Source organism: Pimephales promelas, chromosome 17, assembly GCF_988280905.1.
Source record: "Pimephales promelas chromosome 17, fPimPro1.hap1.1, whole genome shotgun sequence".
NCBI classification, from domain to species: domain Eukaryota; kingdom Metazoa; phylum Chordata; class Actinopteri; order Cypriniformes; family Leuciscidae; genus Pimephales; species Pimephales promelas.
This window is the reverse complement of record NC_142785.1, coordinates 23,143,785-23,156,542: the sequence shown is the minus strand read 5'-3', so window position 1 is coordinate 23,156,542 and position 12,758 is coordinate 23,143,785. Positions and strand designations below refer to the sequence as shown.

At 35.6% G+C, this 12,758-nt stretch overlaps 1 protein-coding gene across 1 annotated transcript; it reads left to right on the top strand.

Moving 5' to 3' along the window:
• The first annotated feature begins 2,384 nt into the window (after positions 1-2,384).
• Positions 2,385-9,950, top strand: pdk2a (pyruvate dehydrogenase kinase 2a). Its single transcript, XM_039664899.2, has 11 exons — positions 2,385-2,636; positions 3,767-3,908; positions 4,581-4,652; positions 5,029-5,213; positions 5,304-5,393; positions 5,907-5,984; positions 6,101-6,177; positions 6,269-6,367; positions 6,834-6,944; positions 7,734-7,847; positions 8,614-9,950. The coding sequence occupies exons 1-11, from the start codon at positions 2,519-2,521 to the stop codon at positions 8,755-8,757; spliced, it is 1,230 nt and encodes a 409-aa protein (XP_039520833.2). The 5' UTR covers positions 2,385-2,518; the 3' UTR covers positions 8,758-9,950.
• The last annotated feature ends 2,808 nt before the right edge of the window (positions 9,951-12,758 follow it).

The window sequence follows — 12,758 nt, the reverse complement described above, 5'->3', positions numbered from 1 at the left end:
TTTCAGCTCTGGAGACTTCCTCTGTGCTTGATACACAGTAGGGCTTTTCCCTATTAACTCCCGCACAAGTCCTCATCCTTTTGAAGTGCATGCAAATTGGATTCACAGCACTGAAAACAGAGTCTTCTCAACATATCAACAACAATTCCAGGCCTCAGCTACAACTACAGTGTTTGGCAGGTTAAAGTAGACATCGTTCACAGGCAGCCAATGAAAACCATAGGTATTGCAAATGTGTTACATTGTTATGAATTACGGGAAGTTTGCTGATGGCTCTTTCAGCAGTTCAGAATCTATTCTTTTTTGTAGGAGATAACTTTATTTGTTGTGCACTTTGATATTTGAAACTTTGCAGACCTTTTACATTCAAAACAGCTATATTGCACACATGAAAGGTATTTGAAATACAATAGGGGCACTTCAGTATGCAGTAACCTACATTTTAGACAAAATCTTGGCTATTGACCAGTTTTACGCATTTTTTTATTTATACACTGTACATTTCCATCTAAAGTATCTGGTTATACATTATAGATTAGCTGTCATCTTGGTATTGCCTCCATGAATACTGTGTAATCTCACATTGGCATATTTATGTATGTAGTAAGGAATTATGCATATTTAGACTTTTTTTTTAATCACATATTTAGCATTTGTAGCATTCATGTTTTATGGCAGGGGTCTGTGAGAGTACATGCCACTGTATACTGTAACTTAACTTAAAAGTTCAAAATCTTTAGAATTTAGTAATCAAAAAAGTTCTTTAGATATTAAATATATGCTTTTGAGAATCAAATCTGCATCTAAAAGTAATTTAAAATGATTTGTGTGGAATCTGTTACTTGTTGTGAAAATAGCTCCTGAAAAGAAATGGCTTGAGAGCGAGTTTGACATTTTGCTCTAAGCTGTTCCATTCATAGACGCAAACAGCACATCAATGACCCGTGTCTGACTATAAAGGAAATTTCCACTGGGCATGTTTTCTTCTCCCCAGGTCCCCAGGTGTTAATTGATGTACAATCACTACTGCATACTGCATAGACAGTTGCTTTGGAGTTTAGATAACACAGTTTCAGGTAAATAAATTGACTGATTGAACTGATCTTTTATTATTAATTTAGCCAATAAAACAGTACTATGCAATGGACTCCATCATGCATTTTAAAACTATAGAGCCAAATAGCATTCAGTGCAAAATAAAGTGTTTTAACAGCTATGGTTTCACTATAACATTTAACCGATTGTTTTCTCTCTCTAAACAGAAACACCACATGTAATGAACATGGCTGGGCAACTCTGGCCCTAAAGATCCTCTTTCCTGCAGAGTTTATCTCCAAACCTGAGAAAATGTATCTGCCTGCAGCTTACTAGTAGAGGAAAGTAAATCTCAAGCCCACCCTTGCTCTAAAATAACAGGTTTACTCCCCATTGGTGGTGGAAGGTTAGATCAAATATTCCCAACACTGACCACAAGGTGGCGCCTTGGATAACTTGCTAAGTGTGGTGTGGAGATGTATAGCTGAACATATGGGAAACGTTATTTGTCATGATTTAATCATGGAAAGAGCCGCTACACTGCAAAAATTATTGATTCATCTAGGTCTCAATTGAGATAAATCATCTAATGAGTCACTGCATAACCCGTAATTATGATGGAAATCTGCAGACTAATCTCAGTTTGTTCATTTTTTTAAGATTCATTTAAAGATAGGCATGTGTTATACATTTAAGCTCAAATTAAAAACGGAGGGAACCTCTGATTTACTCAGCTGACTGCTGGCTGGAAGGAGAGAGTGAAATATGCATGACTTGCCTCTTATCGAGACTGACCTGGTTATGCAAGAATGGATTTGGCACTTAGTCAGTCTCAAACACGCATTCACCATTCAAAACAAAAAACTTTGGATATGAACATTAGGTCTATATTATGTATAATATTGGAGTATAAAGTTCAAAAGAAGTTTTAGCCTAACAAAATTTTCATAATGTTTTCATACATTTATCGTAACTGCTATACAATTGATTCAAATTGAATCATTCAAATTTAAATGACTTGAATAAAGTGTAATTAAGTCAACACCACGGGTTGTAACTTTTGCTCTTGGTTTTATGAAGGCAGGGGCCTAAACTAATGTGCTCAAACGAATGTTTTACATTCTGATAAGCATATTAATTTAGCTTTAATTGTTTTCAGTATGATCATTACAGTTCATGATGTAAAGAACAGTTCTTCAGGACGAAAACAACAGTGGTCGAGGACTATATTCACGTGTTTATGTCCTCACTTGATGCTTATTTAAGTCTCCACACATGCTATTGGACGGATCTGGAGTAGTAATAGTAAACTCGGTCTCTGATTGGCTATTGAGTGTTCTTGGGAGAACAGCTGCCGTGCCGATATAGACCGTCATATACAGGGCAGTGCAGTGCATGCATTATAAACATCATAGCTATTGATAAGACTGGATCTCTGCAGCTGCTACATCTGGTATATCTCAATTTCAAACCAATCATCGAAATGAAGTTCGTCAGGTTTATAATGAAGAATGCGGCTTTGGCCAATGCGCCTCATCACATCGAACACTTCTCTAAATTTTCACCTTCTCCACTTTCCATGAAACAGTTTCTCGATTTTGGTGAGTGCTTTTTCTGCTGTGTTATTTGCTCGTGTCTGAAATCATTTGCATCCCTAGATTGACAAGAAATACCTTATGGCCTGAGTATATAGGCGCTGTCTATCGCCAATGGAAGTGCTCGTGTTTACGTAGTCAGTTGCAGAATAGACAGTTTTATCATGGCATCATTATTATGCAATCTGTTCATGATTACGTGCATGATTATGTAGTTGCTCGTGCAATTTACATCTACCGGATGCTGAAATTATTTGATACTGCTCAGCTGTAGCAATGCGATTCGAGAACAAATTGTTCTTTTGATTCGGATCTTTTTCAGTGAATCTGCTGACTCGGCTCACAGAATCAGTCTGAATTTGTTTACGAAAATGACTGAACGATACATTTACAAATCTGACTGAATCATCATCTCCCTAATTTGAAATAGAACTTGGGATAGTAAGAGCATTTTGGAGTGAATCAAGGACTGATGGGTTGAAAGCCAAATTACTTATAGCAAAAATGCTAAATAAAACATTAGCCTACTTTATTTTTTTTTTGACGTGATCATATTTTTATTATTATTATTTAGTTTTTTTTTTTAAATAAAGTAACATTTTATTAAACCACTCAAACAATTCAGGTAGGAGATGTAAATAATTGTTAGTAATGTTTACGTTTAAATGGCTGAAACAAACTGAACTGGACATCATACATTAAATTAAACATCCATTTTAATGCAATTGAATCGACGACAAAAATGCAATAAATTGCTATATTTTCCAACATAATATTTTATTAGAAAGTTGTAAAGCACATCATAGAAAACGCGATGACGTAGTAGTTGCTCAATCTGTTTTCTGGACCGGTTCTTTGAAACGATTCGAAAGATCCGATTCGCGCTAATGACTCGGGAATGTTCAAATCACTACTGTTGTTAATACTGGTTGTTGGTTGCATCATTTAACTGCTGTTGGCTTTGCTATTGCACCACTGCCATGTTTATGAATATATATGACTTATTGACTGTTTAATTGCATTATGAACAACGTTCATACATTTCAGTCCCGAACTAATATCTGTATTTATTATACAATATTGTGTTCTGTATCCGGCGTGCCACACATCTTTTTTTACATGTTGTATTTGTCCAGGTTCCACGAATGCATGTGAGAAGACGTCTTTTGCTTTCCTGAGACAAGAGCTGCCCGTACGACTGTCAAACATCATGAAAGAAATTAACTTGCTCCCTAAAAGATTACTTACCACACCTTCTGTACAAATGGTTCACAGCTGGTGAGTTATACAACATTTTACTGTATACAGTACACGGATCTACCAAGATTAGTATTGCTGTAGAAACGACAGATTGTTTAAAAGGCGATTAGATTTCCAAAGACGTGGTGTTTATTTTTAGTATGATACGAAAACACTGCGGTCTATTGAGACTAGGCCAAATTCAAACTTGTGTTACGTTGTAGTAAAGCATGTGAACTTTGTCCCACACCCTACGTCAGGGTGTGGGAGCTACTTCTTCAAGAAGGGGCTGTGAACTTTGTCCCACTTTCACTACCTCGTGCTTTAACGCGTCACACTTACCCTTGTTTTTCCTTTTAGGAAGAGTGGAAACTTAGGAATAGCAAAAACAAAACAGTCTGCCATTAATATGCATAGTATGCAACTGTTAAATGGTTGTTTTTCCACAGATATTTGGTCATATGTTTTTTATGAATTGCATCCATTTGGTGCAATACATTTATCTCACATTTTAACTGAAATCTCAGATTTGCAGTTTGTATTATAATTAATTATAATTTCCTTAAATGAACTAAATATAGGCCTACATTATGTCACAATGATTCTGCAAAGAAGTTAGCGGAAGATTTTCTGGACAAGCTTGTTTCCCAAAGTTTTTTGTTTTCATTTATTGGCATACATTCAAATCATATTGCTTTTTTGTGCTCTAAGGTATACTCAAAGTTTGATGGAGATCTTGGAATTCCTGGAGAAAAGTCCAGATGACCACAGTGTGTTAGAAGAGTAAGTAGAAATTAATTCTGTAAATTTCATAATTTCATGAAAACATCTTATTGCCCTCAAAATCAAAAGTAAAACAAGAAATTACATTTAGAAGCATGTTTTACAACCATCAAGATTTTTGCATTGTTTGCCATTATTTTCATGGCAGTTACTGTAAGCACATTTTCCAACTAAAATTCTCATGAGTATAATGCATCAGGGTGTTTAATGTTAAGTTAACAAAAAAATGCATTGTATTGAGAATTGAAAGGATTGTCTAATCATTATCATAAAAATTATTTTGGTTATAAAAATATGCTTTGTTGTCAAACTATGTACACTTCATATTTCTTTCCTTGTTCATTGCACATTTTAACACTCTTGACTCTGCACACAGGTTTGTGGATGCTCTGGTCAACATCCGAAACAGGCACAATGATGTTGTACCCACTATGGCCCAAGGTGTAATTGAATATAAAGAAGTATTTGGTCAAGATCCAGTCACTAATCAGAATATTGAGTATTTCCTGGATCGTCTCTACTTGAGCCGGATATCCATCAGAATGCTAATAAACCAGCACAGTAAGCACAATATTAAGGCCAAATAATACCTCTGAGCATCAGTGCTTCTTAAATTGCTTGTATTTATGTTATTTTCTCTGTTTTTTTTAGCTCTTGTATTTGATGGAGCCACAAATCCAGTTCACCCCAATACCATTGGCTGTATAGACCCTCATTGTCAGGTGGCTGACGTTATTAAAGGTATAGTGTGAAAAATTGATCTGATAAAATCCACAAACATGTATGAGTGGGTAAATTATGTCATCAATCACTCACCCTTATTCCAAATCTGTAAGACTTGGGTTCATCTTTGAAACACAAATTAAGATATTTTAAATTAAATTCTGAATTGCTGTTCCTCCATTGACAGCCTACGCAACTACCACACCGTAATATATGTAAATAAAAGTCTAAATTCAATCTTTTCGTCAAACAAAGCGACGTTCAGAAAATTTGGACTAAACCGCTCAATTCATATTGATTTGTTTTACAATCTCTTTACAAATGTTTTGAAGCGTCAAAGTGGTATTTGCTTTGCTGTCAATGGAGCGACAGAAAGCTCTCAAGTTTCATTAAAAAGATCTTCATTTGTGTTCTGAAGATGAGGTTGGGTAGTTGGGTTAACAAACCATTTAAAATCAGTGACCCATCTGTTTAGTCAATACACACTTATATGTATCTAATATCTATTATGTCAACACATTTTTCATGTAGATGCATATGAAAGTGCCAAGATGCTGTGTTATCAGTACTACCTCTGCTCACCTGACCTGGTACTTCAGGAACTCAACAGTAAGATCAGATAAATATCATTATGTTCATGTTAATACCATGTAAAATCACAGTATATTTTTTAATCTATATTTATATTCTATATTCCTATCTATATATCTATGTTCCTTTTACAGCTAACAACAGGAACCAGCCTATCAGCATTGTATATGTGCCTTCCCATCTGTACCATATGCAATTTGAACTGTTCAAGGTGAGCTGTAGCCCATCTCATATTCTGCCCTGAAACAATACTGTTTACGTAAGATCTGAATGTTGTCATGACGACATGGTTTCTTCCTCAGAATGCAATGAGGGCGACCATTGAGAACCATAAAGAAGGCAGTAATCTTCCACCCATTCATGTTATGGTGGCCGTAGGAGGAGAGGACCTCACTATCAAGGTGACTTTTAATTTGAACAAGCATAATTTTTTGTAGACAAATAATAATAGTATAAAATAGATTAGACGTTTTCATGTCAATTATGCACATTTCCAATAAATTCTCATTAATGTGTTAAACTCAGAAAAAGTTCATAGGATTTGTCAGTTCACTGACACCATATTAATTGTAGTGTGATGTAACTGAAGCTATTAGTCATTATCCTATCAGTGAAACACCTGCTGTTGCATAACACAGTACATGAGAGCTGACTGACCTTGTTGACAATCCTTATTTGAGTCATTCACTTGCTAAACAGTTGTGTCCAGGGGTCAAAATCACGACCAGTGCCTGTCTGTTGGTCTTGCGGTCTTCCTCTCACTGTTAGCCCAGTTTTTTTCTCTCTGTGGCCTAATTCACTCTACCATTATATTTTTCTCTCCCTTTTTTTCTAGTTTTTATTCTAACGTCTTCTTTGTCATTGTAGACGAGTGACCGAGGTGGTGGAGTTCCTTTCAGAAAGATAGAGAATCTCTTCAGTTACATGTACTCCACAGCACCAACACCCCAGATGGATGAGAAAAAAATGGCTCCCCTGGTGAGACTTCACCACATTATTCATAAAATACAAATGGAATTGCAAGATATATAATTTAAACGGTCCTCTTCACAGACTTATTATAATTGAGTAGTTCACTAAAAAAAATGAAAATTCTGTCATTTACTCACCCTGCTACAAGTTGTTTCAAACCTGTATGAATTTCTTTCTTCTGAGATATTTAAAAAAAAAATGGTAACCAAACGGTTGATGGACCCCATTGACTTCCATAGTAGGAACATTCACTATGGACATGCATACTGTAGTAGGTACATCAACTGTTTGGTTTCCGGCATTCTTCAAAATATCTTCTTTTGTGTTCAGCAGAAATGAATACAGGTTTGCTGCAATTTGAGTGTGAGTAAATGATGATAGAATGTTCATTTTTAAGTGGTGGGTTACAACTCCTTTAACTAAAGCTAAAATTAAAAAATATTCTTGTTACCTGAAATAAAATAAGCATTAACTGAAATAAAACATTTAATTTCATTTCATTTCAGCTTTCCAAGGCAACGTTTCTCATTTTCTTTCAGTTTAACTACATGTATTAACATAACTGAAACTAATACTAAAATAAAAGTGTATAAAAACTATACAGACATATTCATTAAAAACAAAACAAAAAAATGACAAAAAAAACACAACAAAATTACTGAACATTAACTAAAATGAAAATGAAAGCGGAATATATTATAATGAAAACATAATGCAAAATATGAATAAAACTAAAAAGTATCAAAGAAAAAATAACACTGCTTCTTTATAATAATATCCTCCTTTTGTCCACAGGCTGGATTTGGTTATGGGTTGCCTATTTCTCGACTTTATGCCAAGTACTTCCAGGGGGACCTCCAGCTCTACTCTATGGAGGGCCATGGTACTGATGCGGTCATTCACCTGAAGGTACATTTAAAACCTTATTAAAGGAACAGTTGACCTAAAAATGAAAATTCGGTAAATTTTCAGAAAATGAAAATGAGGTCATTATTTCCGTCATTCCATTATTTGTGGAGCTCCAAACCTGAATGACTTGATTTTGTCCATGCAATTAAAGGTGCAGTGTGTAGATTTAGAAGGGGATGCCCGCAGTTATGTAGATAGAAATGTCTCATTCTAAAGTAATAAAAACATAACGGTTCATTGAGTAAGGTCTTTATACACCACTGACCACATAGTTATGTATCTTATATTGCATTTTTGTCAATAGATTTAAAAATCAATGGGGTTCAATGTTGACAGGTTTGGAACGATACTATTGATAGATTTGGAACTATCCCTTTAAAGCACATGTGTCAAACTCCACACCTGTCCTAAAGAGTTTAGCAAGAGTAAAACATCTGCCTGGACGTTTTTGGGGCTGTGTTCAAAATCAAATACTTCCCTGCTATATTGTATGTTGAAAATAGTACGGCAAAAGAGTAGTAGAAAAGTACCTGGATAACCTACTACTTCCGCACAGATTCTGGAGTGTGCATTTGATTGACACTTTACTATCCCATGAGGCCACAGGAAAGGATTTATGAATGAAAGTGCCTAAGGAACTGAGTTTGACACCACTGCTTTAAAGTCTTTGGAACGCATTTAAAAATGCTAGGAACTTGTTGTAAATGAGAGTACTTAGAATGCTTTGTGTTGTGTTCTAACAGATTACATAATGTTTTTCCCTCAGGCTTTATCCACCGACTCAGTCGAAAGGCTCCCTGTGTTTAATAAGACAGCTCGACGGAACTACGAGGTCACGCAGGGGGCAGATGACTGGTGCGTTCCCAGTCGAGAGCCACTGGACCTGGCCAGGTTCAGACTGGCCAAGTGAAAAGAAGCATGAAGCCTCCAGGAAGGAAATAGGACAGTTATCTGACCTTCTGACATGAGTGAATGGGAAAGGACATGGCAGAGCCCCAAGTCTCTACTCACTGTGAAGCCGTGTAGTCTCACAGCAATACCGTAGTTGTTGCATGCAATGGTTTTCCTCTGCACCACCACCATAACTTGATCATATCATTTTTTAGTTGAGAAACTAGGCTTTGCCACAGTGTTACCTGCAGACCATACTAACTCATATGAAGTTGAACTATGAAGATAATCCTTTATTGGAAGCCTGTTTAGTGGACGTTCCAGTATGGAAAAGTGAGCCAGATGGTCAATTTACTTTCTGAAGCCTGTGTCAGCAGACAAGGGCCGTCTAGACAAGTTATTGGAACCAGAAAGTGACAACAGGCTTATGCCAAAAAAGTTAAAAGCACATAAAATCAAAAAATAAGGGCCAAAATTGGGTGATAAAAATCCAAATGCAGCCTATGATGTGTCACTTATGTAAGAGTGTGCTAGAAGAACATGTTGTACTGCAGTAGTAATGCTGAAATCAAGGAACGCTTGTAACTAAATGAGTTTGATTGCTGAATGTAGGAGTGTTCATACTCCGAATGGCCAAATGCTGAGAGAAAGAGATCATAGAGGCCATAATTGTATCTGTATTAGTGTGTGGCCAATATATCCCCTAGTATTTTCTTCACACTTAAATTGAAGGTGCTAGATGGGATTAGTTGGACTATACCAATTATCTCAGTGATTTAAACTTGAAACACTTACAACTGAAATACACCGATCATTTCAAACACAGTGTTTTGTGAATGTTTATTCTTAAACATGCTGAAGCATTTTAGATACCTCATCGACTGAAGATAGTTTGTCAACTCTAGGACCTTCGCTCAGCTGTTGCCTTTTTCAGATTTGTGGGCCTTTGGCCACTAGTTCTCTGTGAATATTATACAGCATGAAATCAGAGCTTCTAATTTTAAGACTGCTCTATTGAGAGCATGTTTACTGTATTAAATCAGCCATCTGCTTTGAACTTGCACCATGTTACCTTACATGTAAGGACCATATTTTGTGTATTTATGTTTTTGTCGTGTTATTCCAGAAAATCTAAACTTTATTTTTGTAACATGTTTTCCATCTAAAGCAAATGATGAGTATAGAATTGAAATAAAGATTTTTTGTCACTTATGTTGTTAATGGGAGTCATTTATGAGTCAACAAGTACTCTGAACTCTATTGATGGTTTTATTAGTGCAAGGATGGATTATAGAGAGGACAAAGATGATTGACAGGTGTGGATTGAGATACAGTACTACACACATTGATCCTTTGCCCAGTAAGGCAGAGGTTACATTTCATAGTAAACAACATACCTTTTAAGATCAGAGGTTACATGGAAAGTGAGTTGGCATGAATGGAACATGACGTACGGAAGAAACAACGGACTTAGCAAATCAGATGTGCGGGGATAGAACTAAATTAGTTCCTGCTAAATTTGAAAATAACGTCAGGATCATTTCGTCTGTTGAGACTGCGTTCTTGATGGATTGACTGCTTGATAAACAAGTGCTCCTCTTACAATACATACCACATACCATAAAGCACATGCTATGAGCTACTCCATATGAGGATGGCTTGTTTACATGCAGGAGCCTCTGCAATGTTTTAGGCCTCGGTAAACTATAAATCAATTTGATAACCTATCTAATTACTTATCATTTTTGAGCAATCATAGCTTCTTCACATATTCAGTATGTTTGAGTGGTCCACACTCTCTGATAAAGTGGTAACTCACAGAAAATGGGATACAGCAGCTTGGCACTGAGACAGAAACTAATATGGACCATTAAGTATGGAAAACAATTTTTGCCACCTAAAAAACATGCTTTGGTAAATCATAATTATGAAAAAAGTAAAAGCACTTAAAGTTTTAAAGTTAGTTTACTAAAAAATAATGACAACTAATCCTCTTGACTTTAAAAACCTCTGTATTTAATATATTAAAAGTCGAATATAATAAACAGAACGTTATTGTCTGTTGGTCACAATCTGTGTTTGTTGACGTTTTCATCGACTTTTAGTTTGTATTCGTCAGATAACAGTTTATGTTTGTTTGATTTTTGTTCCTGTAGTTTCCTGCCAGTCTTTAGTTGTCATGGATGCTAATATAGTTATCGTTATTATTATTTTTGTGTGAACAGGCTTTTACACGCCCTTATGTCATCATAAACCTGTATGACTTTCTTTCTTCAATAAAAAACAGAAGAAGATATTTTGAAAAATGTCTCAATGTTTTTGTCCATACAATGAAGGTCAGATGTGGTTTTGGACCCCACTGACTTTAATTGTTTGGAGAAAAACATTTCAAACATTCCATTTCAGGGAATGTTATTTTGGTTTGGAACAACTTTTTAATTAGCCAATTTTAAATTACTATGCCAAAAAAAAAAAAAAAAGTTCACAGGAAAATCATATGTTGATGCAATATAATCAGCTATAATTGGTTGGTTCTCCCTCTTTTTCTTTCTTTTTCTTTTTTTTTTTCTTTTCTTTTTTTTTTTTTGCATGTTCATGATTTCTTCGTATAACAGCTAAGCTAAAAATAGTGCGAAACAGCTACAGTTTACTCATTTACTCAATATGTTTACAAAATCTTTAACACATTTGTAATAATATTGGGATGCTTTTTCTAGACTGGACATCACTTTTGGCCACTACTGTTTTTAAAGCGCCACACAGGTTCAGAAGGCATGATTATCTAGTATTAAAAAAGAGACAGTAACAGATGACTTCCCCTATAGAGTGCCCTGTTATGCAGCTGTTAAAGACTGAGCCATCATGCGCTAGAATCTACAGAGACGTGCGAGTATAGCAAAGAGCGGTTCCAGGAACCATGATAGGAAAAGTACAGCCCTCAGAGAAGGCCATAATTGATGGCGTGTACGTGTTGCTCTGCGGGTGAGTGGAGATGTATGGGGTCGGGTGGGTGAGTAATGTATGCAAACATATCACAGTGCACAACAGGCTGTAATGCGATTGTCCAGGTGGCTGTTCTCTTTCTAGCATGCCTGCCATTCCCCAGGGCGGTTTACTGATGTCTCTTGCTTATGTAAAGGGCCAGTGCTTCACATCAAAACTTGAACATTGTTTGCCTGGGTGGACTATTGTACTGACTGGACTGGTCTTATCTAATCACACAGTCGACTGCTCATTTCTCTGTTGACAGTGAGAGCTGAGGTTGCTGCCAAGTATTTTAATATATTACCAAATGGGGTGGTATGTTGCTACAGTTAAGGATTGAGAACAAAACACTGTATTATTATGCCCAGATGAGATAAGATTGGATGCAATTTAAACGGAAGGACTTTTGGCACTTAATTAGACAGTGAAACACATTACTCCAATTTTACTCATTAAACTGGTTTGATTTTGTTTTTTACAATGACAAATAAGTACTTTATCGGGATGTTTGTTTTATACAATATTGCCAAAGCATCAGTAGGCTTCTCACAAGATCACACACACACACACACAGACACACACAAATGTGCTATAATAGGCAGTGAAATATACAACACAATATAAAATGCAACAGAATAAAAATTTAAATCCTAAGACAATATCACAATGTAATTTTAGCATCATTGAGATTCTGTTATAGTTTATATTCATATTTATTATATATTTCTTGATTATATTTATGTTTTCTGTTTTCATTTTAATTTCGGTTAAAGTTTAGATAGTTTTGTTGTGTGTGTTTGTCTCTCATTTGGATTTTTTTTTTTTTTTTAAATAATGTCAATATATTCTCTAAAATTAAAATTTAATTGAAAGGAAAGCCCCTTGAGATGTACCATCTCGTTTTGAAGGGGATCCTAAGAACAAACATGAATACAGACAACAGGTTACATTGTATAACATAATACTTCACATTCATACCAGCATTAGCTCTCTGTAACCATCTCCTCACATACAAGCCCTCTAAGTACATTGATA